This window comes from Pezoporus occidentalis, unplaced genomic scaffold, assembly GCF_034315485.1.
Source record: "Pezoporus occidentalis ecotype Australia unplaced genomic scaffold, CSIRO_AGI_Poc_V1 ctg67, whole genome shotgun sequence".
In the NCBI taxonomy this organism is placed as follows: domain Eukaryota; kingdom Metazoa; phylum Chordata; class Aves; order Psittaciformes; family Psittacidae; genus Pezoporus; species Pezoporus occidentalis.
The window spans coordinates 2,816,111-2,834,885 of record NW_026916019.1 but is presented as its reverse complement, the minus strand read 5'-3'; the positions used below and the strand labels follow the sequence as shown (position 1 = coordinate 2,834,885).

General features: G+C 43.2%; 2 protein-coding genes across 4 annotated transcripts in view; one reads left to right on the top strand and one right to left on the bottom strand.

Moving 5' to 3' along the window:
- Positions 1–8,072, bottom strand: part of ZDHHC14 (zinc finger DHHC-type palmitoyltransferase 14) — a 124,409-nt gene extending 116,337 nt beyond the window's left edge. Inside the window, exon 1 of the mRNA XM_062640902.1 lies at positions 8,007–8,072. The gene's annotated coding sequence lies outside the window, so the exon portion shown is untranslated. The remainder of the gene's footprint in view (positions 1–8,006) is intronic.
- Positions 1–18,775, top strand: part of TMEM242 (transmembrane protein 242) — a 41,045-nt gene that overhangs the window by 13,304 nt on the left and 8,966 nt on the right. Inside the window, exons 1-3 of one of the 3 annotated variants that reach the window (XM_062640904.1) lie at positions 7,093–7,395; positions 9,088–9,188; positions 12,770–12,907. In XM_062640904.1, coding sequence (XP_062496888.1) covers positions 7,275–7,395; positions 9,088–9,188; positions 12,770–12,907 — 360 coding nt within the window. In that variant the 5' untranslated portion in view covers positions 7,093–7,274. Of the gene's footprint in view, positions 1–7,092; positions 7,396–9,087; positions 9,189–12,769; positions 12,908–18,775 lie in introns of those variants that run through there. The other 2 variants (XM_062640905.1, XM_062640903.1) reach the window with 2 other exon arrangements.

The following is an 18,775-nucleotide window of genomic DNA, read 5'->3' as shown; positions in this document are numbered from 1 at the left end:
AAGAAATGCACGTTTTTTAATATTGACTTCAGCAGAATATGTAGCAAATAGATGCACAGAAGCAAGGATCAGATTTTGGGATCATTTTAGCAATAGGTTTATTTCAGATCTACAACCATGAATAAAAATATTGCATAGAAAATATTAATTAGCCTATCTTTAACTGTTTCCACCTCTGTAGTGCTACACCAAGTGAGCTTACCCATTTTTTTTTTAACCATTTATTTAAAACATTTAGTTTTAATGGTTCAGCTCGTCCTAAGTCATCAATAGGGAGCTTTGTTACCATGGTGACAGACAGATTGGATTAATGTGATGTTTAGAGAGATGCAGTAGTGCCAAATTTGATATATACAGTAAACACTAATGTACTGCATACACAAGAGAACATGCATGCAGAAAATCTCAGGGATAGTCTTCCATATGCACCACTTGGACACAGAACTCCCATTATCTTCTGACAGAAAGTGGCCAACTATTACTACTTCACGCCCTTCAAAAATACCCTGCTGGAGTCATGGACAGTTGCTCTAAAAAATTCAAACAAGTGTCTAATGAGGCCTGTTGGAAAGGCTGCTGTCAACACTGATTGTGTCACTACATGGATTAGGCCAGGAACCTACTGGTCACCTTAGAATGATAATCTGTAATCCACTTCTTGAGGTGCAGTCTGACACCTTCAGCTGAGACGTGTACATCTGGCTGTTTACTGTATTAATTGCAGGTCTCACTAATGAGAAATAAAAGCGAGGCAGACAAAACTCATTGAATTTTTACAGAGTACAGACAGATTGCCTGTCGAGTAATTCTTCTTAAGACTTTCACATTTTCTTCTCCTTCAAACCTTAACAACCCGCACCTTCCTTGCCCATCTCTCTCCCTTCCATAAAGCTGCTAATGAGCTTTCCGGTTTTCACAGTATTAGCTTCATGGTTTATGTCTCACAAAAATCCTTAGGTGGAGATGAAATTAATGTAGGAAGAAAATGTGTGAGAGTTACGCCACAAAACCCTATCAGTTAGACTGGAATTCCCCATGCACTTACAACTAAAATATTATGCTAGTTGCTATTTTTTTCATTATTCTTATTTTATTTTACTTTATTCTCTGTGCAATGTTTGAATCATTCTCTCATTGATGAACATCTTCACTGCAGAAACCTACAAGCTGCTAAACTGACTGGAGTCAGGTGTTTTTAAAAGACAATTTGACGTGCCAACTGAAATTCTGGCACAAACTTTGTGCATTCTAGATGTGGAATCAGAAGTATTTTATCCAGATCACACTATTAATTTATGTTACAAGAATAATTTAATTAGAAATGTTTTCCATCCATCTACACAAAGTGATAATTATCATTCATCAGGAGCCTAATATTCTGTTCTCCTTCCAGGCCTTTTTTAATTGTAACATTAAACCCCAGCAATTAAGCTCTGTGAATGGCAGTAAAAAGGGCCTTTGGATGTAACTGCACCGGTGCCGATCAGGAAAAGTATACATCTTGTACCCATGCCAATTAATTTTACGGTTGGATTTCTCAGCAGGTGATGTACTACCAGAGATGAGTCAAGTTTACACTGGCTACCTCCCCACGATGAACGGAACGCAAATCCAGTTTCTTCCCTCAGCCACGTGCTCTTCAGCACTTGCCACTTACGGCCCCCGAACCAGTGTCACTGGCCACATGAGGAAAACCAGTGGCACCGGGTGGTGCAGCAGCCCTCCCACCAACACACACAATGCATCAGCCTCTGAACGTGGCACCTGAGGACCTTGTGGTGGCCAGCGGTAGCCCATGCCAGCAGCACATCCCTCCCCGTCCCACAGCTACTATGGCATGAGGGTGTCACATCAGAGCCACGTGCCAAGCTTGAAGTCACCCCTGCACACAAACTAATCAGTGAGAAGTCTACCCAGACATGCAGGTCTTGGTCCAACCTCCTCCCTAAAGCAGGCTCAGATGTGAGCTCAGAGCTGCTCACTCAGGGCTTTATCCTCATCAAGTCTCTTCCTTGAAAGAAATCTGCACAACCCCTGCGGGCAGCCTGACATGAGCCTGGCTGTCCTCATGGGGACACGTTTGAGCTACCAACAGTCATCTACCAGAGCCCACAGCAGGAAATGCACAGGACAGACAATGCGATGTATTGGACTGTCACCAAGAGGCCTGCTTTGTCCTGCCAACAATCATTTTAGAAGTTTCCAATTCTAGATGCATTTTTTCTGTGGAAATTCCTCCTTCCAGGCTGTCACCAGGCAGACCACGGCTGATAGATCTAATTGGTGCTGCAGGATCAGCACTGCTACCTCTGGGACGGGTGGCTGAGCCTCAAGTACCAGGCCATGCTCTCATGATGCCATGGAAATAACAGTAATTATTTTTTTGCTGTTTCTTTTCTGAATTCAGTCAGAAATACATTGTTTTGTGGACCATTTTAAAGGTTTTTCTAATACAGTGTAAAGTAACTACTAAAAGTTGATAGAGTACTATTCTGTAATGAAATACATATTGAACGCATTAAAGACATGGTACCCAGTAAAATTAAAAGAGCTCATAAACATGTTCACTAGGTCCCTAAAGACAGGGGTAATACCACAGGAAGTGGGGAGGGATCCATGTCTTGCCTGTCTAGTTAATATGGGCAGAGCCGAAGACATATGGGCTTATTTTACTTGTCAAGAGAGTACCGTAAACACTAAGCAGGTAATAAAACCTATAATTTAGTAAAGGATAAGAACAGAAAGCAATCAGATATACACATATGAAGGAAGACCCTCTGTAAATGTTCTCATGCCTGCAGCCCCACATAAATGCCATGCAAACCATATGACAGCCTTGGTACATGTTACCAACGGTTCTGAAATTTGTAGTGTGCCCCTGAGCAGCCATTATGTCATCATCCATGAGTGCTAATTTGGGATTTCTAACTGAAACTTGGGCCATTCTGCCAGTGGGACTTCTGCCACTTCCTGAAACGTGGCCAGGCTCTGGCTGTAAAAAGCAAGGCTGCTGTGGTATCTGTGCAGCCGGCCAGCATGCTTGGCCTTGTCTGAAGTCATGCCTGACGTGCCCGGCTGAATAACCACATGTAAAAGTGGAATTAAAAAAGCAGTGTTTCCTATTCTGCTGGAGTAAGCTCTGGCTTAGAAAGCAGCTCCAGGGCTGGAGGTGACCAGGAATCTGGAGATCTGGCCCCCAGCTCCTGCCTTTGCCAGAGAACTAAAGCAGAACCTTGTGCAAACTGGTCAATTTCCTCATCTTCTCCAGATGGCAAAATACCCCTCCCATAAATGTGTGAAGCCAGCTCAATGTTTTTAAAGTGCCTTTTGATTCTCCGATGCAAGGCTCTTACAATCATTACTACATTTGCCAAATAAGTACTGATTTTGTCAGTATTTCTGTGCTTACAGTGTGTAAGTCATTTTTCAGTGACCAGATTTTTGCTGCAATATGAACTGAAAGTCCTAAGGACTTATCTTGACATGGGAATTTCAGCCACCAGATTTTTAAGATGCACAACAGTAACCAGCTTACTGTAAAAACAGAAACCAAACCATAGCTGCAGAACGCTTTCATTTCTTGTCTAATTGACCAGAAAATTGTTCGGAAACACGTAACCCGTTTCCCCATACCCGTGCCGGCACACAGCTCTTGAGGCTGCACCGTGCTTTCAGGAATATCAAAGCTCCCATAAATACAGGAAATGACCCAGTGAGGCAGGCAGAGAGCAAAGCTCAGCTCTCCTGGGAGCGGGAGAGCAGATCAACTGCTGCCTTTTCTCTCGTTCCAAAACCAGTGTTTGGCGCTTTCCCAAATTCTTTTACATAATCCAGTTCTGTTAGTGAACATGTCAGTTTAACCAGCATTCAAATCAACCTCCTCTATTTTTTGAATTGGATTTTTAAGCTCCAAGCAGGATTCTGCGCCTCAGCTGCCAACTTTTTATGTGGTGGCACTTGAGACTGTTTGGATATAGAAAATCAGCCAGTTAGGTAATTTAGTGAATATACCAAATTACTGTACTTACTAGCTCACAGTCATCTTATAAACTAGCTGCTTCTCCTCTGAAGGCCTAAATTGCAAGCTTGGTCCTCAAGTGAAACTTGCCTTCATCGGAGGTGTCCAGGTATCACTGTGCAGTCCTGCATGGAAGAGGAAGGGGAGCAGCAGAGACCCAAGCCAGGACTGAAATGTTCTGCAGCATGTTAGGAAGTTTGCACATCGTGCTTTTATTTCTTGATAGAGCCACTTACTGGCAGCAATACATTGTGTCTGCAAAGATTATAAAGATTTCACAGGGTATCACAGAACAGTCTGCATTGGAAGGGACCTTAAAGATGATCTAGTTTCAACCCCCCTGCCATGGGCAGGGACACCTCACACTAGACCATGTCGCCCAAGGCTCTGTCCAACCTCGCCTTGAACACGACAGGGATGGAGCATTTACCACTTGGGCAGCCTGTTCCAGCTCCTCACCACCCTCATAGTAGAGAATTTCTTCCTAATGTTTAATCTAAATCTCCCCTCTTTCAGTTTAAAACTGTTGCCCCTTGTCCTGTTACCACATGCCCTTGTAAAAGGCATATTTAAAAGTATATTTATGCAAATTTTTCTTTTGTATTTTCCTTAAATTTCTTTTCTTCCTTCTGCTCTTGCTTATTCTCTTCCCACACTCCTCCCTCAACCATACAGTAAAATTGTATGAACTTCCACAAGAGAAGCACCACATCACCTATTTTTTATTAAAACCTAGGGGTTGATGCAGAAATCCTAACCGTAACTTCAGCATCACTGTGGAGACTAACACATACTTTGAAGCGGAAAACTTTGGTTGCCTCTCACCATCTGATTTTGGCTTACTGTATTTTTTGTAATAAACCTGGAAGCCCACAGATGGAAGCCCACCATGCACAAGTGCTTCTCTGTGAAGCTCAGGGCACCCTGGCTATTGCAGACCCCTACAGAAAGCACTACACAGTGCCTGAGCCTGGTCAGAGGGGTACCCACACTTTGTCCAAATTCTAAGCTACAGGAGTGCAGACCCATGGTCAAATTAAATGAGTAAAAGTACTTTTCAATTCTGCTATCACCTATATAACCTACTTAGTTGCATATCCATTTTCATGCCCTCCTTTTATGAAGATTTGGATGTTTGATATCAGAATCATTTAAATCTGTCTTTCAAACAAATGTGTACACTTTCAGGAAAACATAACTGGATTATAGAAGATAAATGGTTGATTCTGAGTAGCCACAAGTAGATGAATACATTGCACATGTATTGTAACAGTGACAGAGAAGGAATAATGACAGAAAATGCAAGGCTTTTGGGGGAGGTATACAGAAAAGGAGAGAAAGCGTTACATTATATTCAATTATACAACAAGAAGAGATTAATATTATAACCTAAATTGACTCAATTCTGCTGAACATCTTTTTTTCAAGTAGGATGATTTATTTTGCAATACTAAGAATTTCAAGTTACTCACTAAGACAGAGTGGACTTCATGGGGTTTATGCCCTACTTTTAAGTCTCTGTGAATGATTAATACAAACATCTTATCTGACTCAGATTCTTGTCATTGTTCAAACCAGGATTAAATAACATCATTGTACCCTTTCCTTCTCTTTCTTTCTAGTTCTGGAGAAGATTTGAAAGAAAGTGATGTCTTGATTGATGTGAACTAAAAAAAACCATCCTGAGAAGATAAACTCTAGGATTTTATCATCAAAGACATAAAAAAATAGGTTATTATTTTGCACAGCTCAAGGATTCTTCTAGCAGATGCAACGGTGATCTTGACACAATTTACAATCAAAACCACATGTGCACTGCTGGTTACTTTCATGCATACTGGTAACATTTAAATACTTCATATCATCGTATGCACTTCTGCATGAAGATAAAATAAAAAGTAATTTCATCTTTTAATATTATCACTGTGCCTTTTTTCTATGACCACCTTTTCTAAGCTTTTCCAGGATGTTTTATAATTATTTGTGACAAAGCCTAATGCTATTCCAAAACACACAGAGGGTTTTGGGGTGCTTTTGCCAAAGGAGGGAAGAAGGCTAGGAATCATTTAGGTGCTGTCCAGATGAGAAAAAAGGAGCCAGTGATGATGGGTGAGCTATACAGCAGAGATAACGCCTCCTTCTTTTGCAGTAACTGCTTCTTAACGGTGTAAGATTTTGTTTAACTGACACAGGACACGTACTATTAGGAAACGGCTTTGGATTGGTTTTCACAAGTACAGTGAACAGGAAGTTTCCCAAAATACTGAATTTCTGCCTAGCAACCCAAGCCCCTATAATAAGCCCCTTAGATACAGAATATAAATGATCATGAAAAGATACAAAGGAAGCTGTGAAAGAAACGCTTGGTTTGGATTTATTTACATTCTTTGCTTGCTGTTGAAGTACTGACTGTTATAAACAAAAATATACTTTACCTGTCTGTCCTGATCAGTTAGTATATTATTTGATAAAGGCACATATCCAACAGTGATAGGTAACTGCACAGCAATTTATATCCATCAGCAACAACTGAGAATTACTGTGGACAGACATGACAGAAAAAAAGGAACAGACGGCTGTCGTAATGTTACTTTAGGATTCCATTCTGACAGAATTTAGACATATATGAAAAACTATATAACTTGGGAAAATGAGAATTTTTAACTAAAATAGGTCCTTTAGAGCAACACCATTTGTAGGCATACAGTTTTGTAAAGTCGCCGGAAGAATTTCTCACAGCTTTGTTTAGTGAAGTCTATAACGTTATCTGTCCCACAGATCTAAACAAAGTCCCTCTTACTAGACCGCGACAAAACCCCTGATTTAAAAGAGGCTTTGACAACTTTTGCCCATTTCCCCTCTGCGCTATTCGGGATCTTGAGGCCACCGGCTGAACGAGCTGAAAACTCCGGTGCCCGGGCCCCGCGTTGCCGGGGCAGCCCCACCACCCCGCCTCGGGCCACTTCGGTACAGGGACCCGCCCGGGCTCACAGGTGAGCCGCAGCTGCTTCAGCCGGGGCCAGCATCGCCCGGAGCAGCGCGCCCCTTCCCCGCCGCCTGCTCCCCGCCCTCCTCCGGTCTCGCTGGGGGCGGCAGCACCCGGCTAGGGCCCCAGAGGTGGCGGCTTCCCAGCACCCGCCGCGCGGCAGGGAAAGAGAAGCAGGAGGAAGAAAAGAGGCTGCGTGTCCCGCCCCAGCTCCGTTTCCTTCCGGGTTGCGGCACACCACCTCCTCCTTGGCCTCTCGCCCCCTGTGCCATGAGGGCGGCTGATGGGAGGGCCGCCCCGGAGGGCCCGCTCAACCCAGGGCGAGAGCTGCCCTTGTCCCGGGGGGGCGGGAGCCACGCGGCGTCCCAGGACAAGCTCTTCTTAATCAAAGGTGCAGAAAGCGCTTTTCGTCTGCCCCCCTACGCCTGCACGGGTCAGGGATGGGCAGCAGCGGGTGCCGGAGCCCCGTGGTCGCCCCTGCCGTGCTGCTTGTCCCGGCCGGTCGTGCCTCAGGGACAGCCCAGGCGGCGGCCGGGAGAAGGGCGTTTCCCTGCCTTGGCCAATACGTCTGGGTGCAGTGAGAAAGCCCTTAGAACGCCGCCCGCCTTTTATTTCCCCTTCAGCGGCAGCGGCACCTGTCGCCCCTCAGCCACCCGCCCCCGACACGGGGACCAGACACGGGGCGACGAGGCACCGGCCGCAACCGTGCTGCTGGGAGGGATCTGGGGGGCCCCGTGCGCGTGAGCCGAGTACGGGCCGGGGTCGGCAGCCACGGAGGAAAGCCGCCTGCCTGCCTCGCACTTCAGTGCGGCGGTGGGGGGCTAAGGGCGGTGGTTGCCGGGATGCCCTGAGGGGGTAGGACCCGTTGGGAAAGAGGCGGCTCGTACGGGTTACAGGCAGCGCCGCGGGCCCCGTAAAGCAAAGGAGCGGCTCCTCCCGGGCTGGGCCCCAGCGGGGCGGCTGAGGCAGGGGCGCAGCCCGAGTCCCCGCGGTCGCACGCACCTGCGGAAGGCGGCAGCGGGCGCACGGGCACTCACCGCCGCGGTCAGCGCCGGCTGCTCGAGGGGCTCTGCGGGGCCTGCCCGCGCCCCCTGGCGGAGCGGAGGCCGGAGCTCCTCCCTTGCACGGTGGGGGACAGTGCGTGCGGTCCTGCAGCTCCCGGGCAGAAGAGGTACTTCATAGGTTGCATGGGCAGGAGCTCAGCAAGGTTCTCCAGCACAGTAACAGGACAAGTGTTAAATAGTGCAGCCTCACACAAACATGTTTGCTTCTTGCTTCCTATTCAGGCCTTTTTTGTAATTACCTGACTGGTATTAGGAAAGGGAGAAGAGGCTGGGAACCAGTAGTTGCAAAGAAAGAACCTGTACACCACCACCCCCAATTTTTTCAGGCGTACTGTGACTCAGATGGTTTTGTACAGTGCACTCAGTCTTTGTAACAAGCCCTTTTCTTAAAAGTGGGCAGCTACGTGTGCTGTGACACAAGAACTAGAAGGGATCAAAGGACCCCAAATGACTTTGGAAGCATTCTGAAAGAACGGATAAGCGAGGAATCCTTTCTATCTTGGGAAAACTGCTGGTTATGTTTTTTTGTTTTTGGTTTTTTTTTTTTGTCTTGTCATGGAGCATGGGAACATAAACCAGAGAAAGCTGAAGAACAAGTGTTGCTTATGGAGTGGTCTGCAGAGGTACTGGTGAATTTTCAGGTGAAGGGTGATGCATAGCATTCTTACAAGAGAATTTTAGTAGCCTGGCTCTGAAGTGAGAAAAAATCTGAAGTACTGTAAGAAGGCATCATGGCATTTGAATGATTTCTCTGTGTGTGTTTGGCTTGCAAATACACTCACCATTAGTTTTCAGAATGCTGTAATTCATAGAATCAATGCTCTGTCTGGCTTTCTTGCCATATTGGGTTAATGTAAACAATGTAGACAACTGTGCCTTTCCCTTCAGCATGTACTGACAGATCTTAACTTTTCAGATTTTAATTCCCAGACAGGTTTGGGTTTGTGGCTTGGTTGAGCTTTTTTTCTCCCCTTAAGAATTAAAATATTAATCTTTATTTTTTTAACTTTTCTTGGCAGGTGGAATTTTTCTAGGTACCGTTGCTACTGCAGGAATGATAGCAGGTTTTGGCACCACACTTGCCATGGCAAAAAAGAAGAACCCAGACTGGTTCAGTAAGGTTTGTTCCTTTTAAACTATTTTCCAGTTGTCATATGCAGGAAAAAAGAATGCATCAGACGCTTTATAGAAATGTTGGTACATGTTAAGTTTGGTTGTACAAAATTGATGGTAAGAGCACTGTACTTAATGGAAGTCAGGAGGGGTAGGATTAACTTAAAAATCCATTCAGAGTTGGCACTGCTAAATACTTAAGTACTTGAGATTAGTTGACGTACATAAAGCTTATGCTGTTTGTTGGACTCATTACTGTTGCTGCAGCATGCAATGGAATTGATGTCCTGTCTTGATTGCATACTGTCTTGACACGCTTCAGTCACAAGCCTGTATCACCTTTGTGGTCCAGTTCACCATGTGGTCTCACAATACTGCAGTGAACCAGGAAGCGAGGTAACTGTGCTAAGGATGGGAATGAGGAGGTGGAAAGCCTGTTAAGATGTAGAATATGGAAGTGAAATAATTTAGACAAAATTCAGGCTTTCCCCTCCCTTCGCACCACTTAAAGGGACTGATGAAGTGAGCAGTGGCTTGATAGTTTGAAATCTGATGGCCAAAAATAATCTGATCTCATGCAATTGGTAACAGGATTTACCTGAACATGTGAAGAAAAAGACTGCAAAGCAAAAGTAGCAACTACTCTTGTAGAGCAGCATCAGTAGAGTGTTACTGGCAAGAGAGAAAGCTGGAATGGCACTTACTGTACCTCCTCCATGGTAGTGAGGTAAAGTAAATATGAGCATATATAGGACTGGCCTCCAAATTGACTTGAAACTGAGATTATGTGTTCCTGTTCAGTGATGAACCACTGCAGAGACCTTCAGTTAAGAAATTACTGTGGGTGGTGTTATAATTAAATGCTCAGATGCAGCAGCTTTCTTGTGTCTAGTTTTACCAAATGCTGAATTTTGCAATGGATTAGGTCATACAAAACAGTGAACATGCGGAGTACAATCAACCAGAACAGCTGAACACACCATTTATTTTAGGCACTGCTTCCTTTTAGACACACTCTTACCCACAAGGGGATAGCTACAGGATTGAGGCCTGTGTCTGAAAAAAACCCACTGTCATCCCACTTCCTGCTTATATCCTCCAGAAAAAAAATAAAGGAGGGGAGGGGGTGAAAGCAAATATTTTGGTAATCAACTAATTCTGCCCTATATTTTCCTGGCCTGGTTTTTAGAAAGACTCAAGTATTGTTTAATAGCTTGTTTTTAAAGTGTTGCTTAAAAAAAAAATAGGAGCAGTAATGAAGAGAAAACAATCTGTGCACAGAATAATGGGCTCATGGATAAAACTCAGTTCTGTTAAAAATGTTCTTTTGTTTGTGACATCTTTTTCTTCCACGCTGCTGGTGTCTTTTAAAATTTTATAGCCTTTCCTTATTCAGCTTTCTTGATGCCCTTAACAGCATATCTGATCATCATATAATAAACTGTCTTGTTTACAGAATTCCTTCTCTGTGTACCCCGAGGAATCAGCCTGTGACTGAATGCTGTCAGTAAAAACAAATCAATTGTTTCCACTTGCCACTGTTTTTCTGGGGCAATCAAGCATTTAAATAGTATTCAGGCGTGCTTTATTTTTTTTTCCCCAGCAATTTTCACAGATAATGGCTCCTATTTAAAGATGCTGTGTAGAGGGTATTTTTGTCCATTCATTTCCCATCTTCCAAATGGGAGAAATTTGCCTGCATGTTGTTATATACGGTTAGACTATGGAAGCAGGAAAAATGTCAGAAACAATCATCAGCATTTTAAATCTACTCAAAGCAGTCGCTGCTGAAAGAGTTACGAAAGTTCATTAGCTGTGGTAAGGAAATTAATAGAATCTGGTATAATAGTGTGACTAGAGATCTCTGTGTCCTTGTTTGTGTATGTATACGCTTATAGAGTGTGGTTTTGTTAACAGCTTCCAGTTTGGGATGTCCAAATCGCAATAAATAAGGATAAATATGCATTTTCCTTGTGCCCTTTGCAAGTGTTTATTTGTCCTTGGATAACTGTGCCTATAGCTAACTCCTAAGAAAAAAGTGTTAATGCTGAGGACTATCTGAGGGTCATTTAATAGATACAAAGCCAAGAGGAAAAAAATCCCATCGATGCTACTTCACTGAACAAATACCATAGTGATAGGCACCGCAGATATTTAATTATATCAAAGAAGAAAAGAAACCATTAAAAAAAAAAAAAGCAGTCCTTTAAAACAAGAATGCAAAAGATTTTTTTTATCCCACTTTTTGTGATGAATAGAAAAATGCAGCTCTTTGGCATGCTTTGGAGGAAATCTTTTTTTGATCCTCAAGTTTCAGTATTTTAGACTATAAATAATTCTTTATTGAATATATTTGTACGGTTGCAGCCTCATTTGTGTTTAGCTGCTTTTTGTCCTGAGATACTCAGTAAGTAGGACTGTTCAGTTGTGTAAGGACCGTAGATGACAGTCTTCAACAGTTACCAGCTGAAATCTGTATTTCTATGTGAAGAATTGAACAAGTGATCCTTTGTGGAAATAAAACAAACTCTTTTGCTGACGTTTACCCACTATAAGCAATAGGATTATATCTGACTTGCTGCTGCTGTGGGCTACACAGATTGAAGCTGTCCTATACCAAATAGGTACAGGGAAGTGGGCGTTGTGAGATGAAAACAGCTGGCTAACGGTGAATTGGTTGATGTCAGCCAGCATGTGGTTTATGCCCTTGGTAGCTGCAATGTGCTGCAACAGAGAATGTTTCATCATGGTTGTGACCCTATTGTGGCTGAGGCTCCATTCCTCTTGGCCTGAGGTGGCCTTTCCAAGGGACAGTGTTTTGTGTTTTCAGGACATATCTCATGGCATGCTCTTTTGCAGCACTATCTTAACAACTGGTTAAAACCACCTGCTCTTGTTTCTGTCAAAAATGAGAAGTATGGAGCCTGCAGAGCATTTTCTATGTTGCCACTTGGTGAATTCTGCAGGGGGATGGTTGTTTGCTCTTTACAAAATTTTAACTACTACTACTGTAGTTTCCTATAATTTTGAATATTACTACTAAATAGTTTCCAGAGCTCCTTCAGAGTTGTAGCCCTTCAAAATCTCAGTCACTGTTATACCCTGTGTCCAGTTGAAACTACTCAAGTTCTGCCATTTTCCTAATCTGCTGTTTCAGGACTGCAGATAAAGACCTGTAGGCCAGTGGTTGCCTCTCACCCACACCCCACTAAGAACAAGTACCAAAATCAGTGATTGATGTACAGTGATTATGTTCTGACATCACTGGCATAAGGGCTTGTGACAGCTGTTTTGACTGGTGGGATAGCTGAGTGTCAGATTCTTGTGCCCATGAAACAGCTGACCAGCATTTCTGGGTAATAAGAATCACACCCAAGTGGTAGTGGCAACCATGAAAACTGTTTCTGGTGGGAAGCCAGCTCATCCACCCCCTTGCTTGGCTCTTTGGGTCTGCTGGCAGCCATAACACCAGTACAGTTGGCAAGTAGGGAAAAATTGTAGATTGTTAAGTTAACATTTTTAGTTCTTTTTTTTTTTTTTTTCAATTATTGTTCACTTTGTCTTAATCACTTTTATTTTTGGTTCCAGGGGATTACTGCCACAGCTACATTACCAGAGAGTGGTTCGTCACTGGCTTTACGAGCCCTAGGATGGGGCTCACTGTATGCGTGGTGTGGAGTTGGATTGCTAAGTTTTGCCATCTGGAAGGCTCTGGGTGTGCACAGTGTGAGTAGCAAGTACAAGCCCCTCAAACACTGTATTTTTCCTTGGGTAATGCATCTTGGGATGGCATCTCTGTATGCTTCAGCCTGGGAGTCACATCTTCATTCACCATGCATAGAGTGTCCAAGTAGAGTCCATGCACACTGGGACGGTGAAAAACAGGATGCTGTGGGAGGAGACAATTTGGGGGTGAACAGTTTTGTCCTGCTTATGTTTATTTGCACAGATGTTTCAGATACTTCACAAAAGAGCCAGTGTTCTATTTAGAGACTAATACAGTAGCTACAGCTTTCTATATTCTTTGCTAACTGAATTGAAGGCTACCCTCTAAATCCTAACTTTACAGCAATCAGTTTATTTGTCCAAATCCCACTCTTTTTGTGTCAGGGCACTGGGGACATACAAAAAAAAAAAAAAAAGAGAGGAAACCAGCTTGCTTTTTAGTGTGTTTCTGGAAGGGTCAAGAGGGCAGAAGATCTGAGTTTCATGTGTGGTAGAATGGTGGTCCGTGACATGCCACATCAACGCAAAGAAACTTGGGAAGCAGCTGTATGTCCCAAGAGGTTAAGGCTATCTTTAGTAAATTGCTTACATTCCAGTGTTTCACAGTGGGGAGTGCGAACACTGAAGTTCATGTAATTATTTTTGTTTGCCCCTAGTAACGAGCCATGACTTAAGAGTCCCCTGCAGCGGTAGGTTTGGCAGAGCTGTCTGCATCCTAGGACTGGGAATGAATAGACTTTCTTCACCTTCCATGGCAAATTATTTATATGTTCAGCAGTGTCTCCCAAAACTAGAAGGAAGAAGACAGATACTACTTCAGTAGTGTTCTCATTTCTTGTTTTCTGTTCTGATGTATCCGGTAAGTCATGACTTGGGTCCCAACATACAGCACTACACAGTCCCTCATTCCTTAGTTTCCAATGCCAATTCTCAATAGGAACCAGTAAAGGAAGGCAGAACACCAAAAAAACATATCAGGACATATAGGAGACAGCTACAACACATTTTGTTTCAACTCGGGTCCTCCTTGTGAGGCTGTTACGGAATGGCAGAGAAGGGGAGGAAGAGTGGGAGTACCAGTTTATACTCGGCATGCTGAGCTACTCAGTTTTGTCAGTTAACTCACCAGCTAAAAGGATCCATTTCACACTATGTTGCACATTCTTATTTTCAGACTGTCAGAGTACTTCTGGTCCTGCCAAAGGACATCAGAGTCTGACCCTAGTCTGCAATGTACATTAACTGTTTCTCAGTAAGCTTAACTTTTACTTCCTTAAGAGTTATTGGCCTATATCCAGAGTTGCCTGGTTTCCCTGTGAGGCTGCTTTCCTTGAGAACGTCTCTGTAAGCTTGAGATGGCCAAGACCCATGATGTGTCAGAGACTGTTGGGGCTTCTGGTTACCTGACAGCAATGAGGTCTTGTGTCAGAAGCATACAGCACATTGCAGGGCATTTTAAAGACTCATCGAAAGTTCCTACTCAGGAAGCTGCACCTTACTGTATTCTGTGTTGTGTTAGTGTCGAAAGGAGTTGGGGAAAACTGTATTTTAAGAGTCTCTAGCAAATGCCTGTTGGCATTGGTTTCTGTTGTGGAGTGCTTACGTTTTGCCATAGTGGACATCAAGAACTGCAGATGCCAAAGGAAGCATATTCCTGTCAAGAGACTGTCTCTGCACAGGATTTTGAACAGCTCTCTGCTCTCTGATGACATACTGCCTTCACTATAGACTTGTAAGTTCCCACTGCAGAAAGGAAAGATGTACAATGGTGCTACTCATTATTGCAAAATAAAAAACTAGCAATTTATAGGTTTCCTGTGACACATACATTTTTCCTGGTTTACTGTCTGTTAAAATCAAGTATAAACATGTTGAAAATTGGTGAAGGTACGAAAGCAGCAGTATGCTAAAAATGCAGTACTCTGACCAAAGCAAAGAGGCTCATTAGCATTAACAATATACTTCTAGAATAAGTCATCTTTGATTTTTGGTTGGTTTTGACACTTTTTGCGTGCTGCTTTAACACAACACTCAGGAGCAAACACTGACTGTTCAAAGACAGTATTTTTTGTGCTTAAATATTATTTTCCCAAGCAGTTGAGATTAAATAAGCAGTTATAAGCTGGCTGGTACATCATTAGTTCTGGACTCTTTGACACAGGGTCATTTTAAGAAGGGCAGTTTATTTATTTTCATATTTCAGGGGAACATTGTGATACTTCTGAAAATTCTTAATTGCTATCATATAAGCAGAGATAATTAACATTCAGACAAACTATTGTTTTTTAAGAACAGATATTAGATGCATACGTTGTATCTAATAATTATTAGATATCCACAAAAATAAATATTGTTTGTGGGAAACTCTTTACTGAATTTATCACTGAGTGAAAGAGTTTCTTTCCATATAAACTGTTGAGACCACAGCAAACACCACAGATTTTATACTAAACTCAACATTTTCAAATGAACATTTTGATTTTAATTAAACATTTTACAAAGAGGCTCTTGCAGATTTACCTGGATAAAAATGTCTTGATTCTTCAGCATGACCAAGTGCTGTGAGTTCATTTGCTCTGTAGTACATGTAGGTTCCCCAATGCCTATAGAAGTTCAAGTTACAATTTCAAACCTAGCATCAGGTATCAGAATTTCAAAGCTATGAGCTTAAGATAGGCTTCAGCCTCTGAAAGCATTAAACTGCGTGTGGCTCGAGGGGAGACTTGACTCATTTTGATGCCAGGAATCTGTTTGAACTTAGTAACTAAAGCTTTGGCAGCTGGGCAAAGAGAAGAAGGGGTTCTGCCCAGCCTCTTCACCTTGCTGTCTGTAACAGTAACCAGCTGCTTTTGGGACCTGCTGATCAGTGATATGGCCCTGCTGGGCAGCAGCTTAATTTGTTTAAGAGCTACTGGTAATATTGATAACATTACTGACATCTAATACAGTCTCTCGAGATTAAAAAAAATTGTTTATTAAATCGTGAAGGATAATAAAATTCTAATTGTAAACACTGCATATGTTTCATTTTGCAAACAAGAAAGCTGCTGCTGTTCCCTTAGTACATTAACTCCAGCGCATTCATTGCCAGCTCAGTCCGTGTAACTGTCTTGGTGAGATCATAGTGAGTAAAGGACTGACCTTCACTTGCAGAGTTTGGAGGGGAGTTCTGACTTAAGTAAGACTGAGTTGCAAAGTGTTGTTTAGTGCCTCCTGTCACCTCCAGGAGTAAAATACAAGAAGCTGCAGGAAAACCAGGAAAATCGACCGTGATGGTTTGGCAGGAGCCACACCGAAGGGAGTGAAATTGCTAGATGTTGAAGTGGAGCTGCTCTGACCAGGAAAGCTACTGAGCAGCTCCCCTACTGCCTGGCCAGCCGCCGGTGGCTTTACAGGAGGGACACAGCAAAGCTCGTTTGTGAATTTGAAGTGCAGTGAAAGCTGTACTCGGCGGTCTTTGTGCTTTGAACTCTGCTGCCGTTACCCACGCACTGCTTTGGAAATGATGGACTATTCAGTCCGCGTGGCAGAACTGCCCTAACCCTTTACCTCCGCGTTTCTGCCGTAGATCCGCTGTTACTGTAGTTGTGCCCGCATGAGGCGGTGAGCGCCTCCCGCACACCTGAGAGGGAAGAATTAGCACAGCCAGCTGCTGCTACCATTAGTTCTGGTGGGGTTTTGGGGGTGAAGGAAGGGAAAGTTCCGGTGTGAGTTCTCCGCTGCAGAGCGCCGGTCAGCTCTATCCCGTTCCCGGGCCGAGGGAAGGCGGGGGTGGTCTCTGCTACCCCGCAGCGACCCCAGCTGGCCTCGGCGGGAGTGGCAGCGCAGGCACAGCCTCCAGAGGGAGCGGCCCCGGTTATTGTTCACGTTGAGGGGATGAGTGGGTTTAAACATCTTGTATCTTGTATTTAATCGTTTTATAACGAGCGGGGGATACATCAGTGCACTAGTAGCCAAAGGTGTTGCCGTTAGGTGGAGCCCTGAAGAGTAGTTTTGCATGGTATTACCATGCAGATAGCGGCATTACAGCATTACCATTACCAAAATGCTGTGACTTTTAACGTTCAGGGATTTGTTTCCTAGGAGCATGAATTATCAACAGGACAGCGAGTGATTGATAAAATCGTGTATTACCCTAAACTTTGTTTAAATGATCTTATCACAACAAAGAGATAAACGACAAGAGCAAACTTGATGACTTATAATTGCTGTAATTAATCTGTGTTGTCATCTGGAAGCAGCATCGTGATTGCTCTGCAGTTTGTGTCGTGAAAAGAAACTGAAGCCGTAGTTCAGTACACCTCATCCTTACGCCTTCTGAGACAGCCTGTGTTTGTCATAGAAGCAAGTCATTGCCAACATCTGTTCCAGACACTGAAGTGCTGCACCAGCTTTGGTGATATGAGACTTTTATTAATCTTTGTGGCTTATTGTTTTTTTAATACAGTGCCGAGACAGTGCCTACTTCCAGCTCTTAAATGGCTTTATTGTTAAAGGTGGTTCCTTGTAGCTTTACAGGCTGCTGCTTTTTATGCCAGCATGAAAACCCAGGGGTGATAGTAGGTAACTGATCCTTCTGTCTTGATAAGGGATATAAACCATTTTATGCTGTCTCAGGTAGGGTTGTTAATATCCCCTGACTGCAGGTACCACTGTTGTATTCTGAAGATAGGTTGGTAAGGAATAAACCCTACTAAATTCCAGTCAGTTCTTAATCATAAACAGAGAAGTGATAGATCAGCGAGCACTTGGTTTGGTAATGGTTTAAGTCCTATTTTTCAGTAATGTAAAAGAGAAATCATTGTTTTCAGAACCATTCAGGAGATGATGGTTACCTAGGTTTACATTGTTCCTCTTGCAGAAAATAACAAGCTGTCAGTAATAGTCAGACTTTTTTAACTTGCTTCCTGGAGTCTCTTAGGAAAATATTTAAAGCCAGTCTACTTCTGATTACCTCTGAGCACAGAACCTGTCTGTATTAGCAAGTGTCATCAACCAGCAGCACAGGGGCAGTGAAGCAACTGGGACTGAGGACACCTACAGTCATGCTGAGGGATTTTTAAAACTTGGACTGCCTCTGGCCTTGCCGCATGGCTTGCATGCCTGCCTGCCTGCAGCTGGAGTAGGTTATGTGTGCTCCTAGAATGTCTCTTCAGCTTTGCATCACCTTAAAGAAACAGTTCGAGACTGTTCAGCAGTGCACAAACCCACGCCCAGTAAATAGGACAACTGGAAGATTTGCTTCCAAAGAGCACTGCTGGTCTGAACTGAGAGCTCATCCAGGCACACCCACAGCTGCCTTCTCTGACACACTTTGTAGAAGGTCATGTGCAATGTTAGGCCTAAGCTTAATAATTGTCATCTGCCTTGAAACAAAACGGCTCCATCATTTTAAATGAGTGTATTTGCTATTTAAGAACTTCCACATTGTGTTCTACGACAGTGCCTTCCATGGTTTTGAGTTTGCAACCTCAGAACTCTGTCGCTAGCAGCTCCTGGTGCAGTGGGCTGACTGTTGATGCAAAACCACAGAGGTATTGAAATAAATTTTGTAGAAAAGAACGGGTTTGGCCAATTTAACATTATTTTTTTAAGTTGAATAGTAGTTTAAGCATCCTGTTTCAATATTCTTCGTATGAAATGCTCAATGAAGTTTCAGATTTTCAGTTGAAAAATAAATGGTGTTTCACTAAAAAAAAAAAATAATTAAGAGTAACAAATTAAAAATGATCTTAAACGTGCAGTTAAAGTTTACCTAACCAGGTATTTTCATGGGATTTTCCAAAAATCAAACTTTCCTTATTTAATTTACCTATTCTACAAATGTTATGATGCACCACACCTTTTTATTGCTTGGAAAAATGTTAG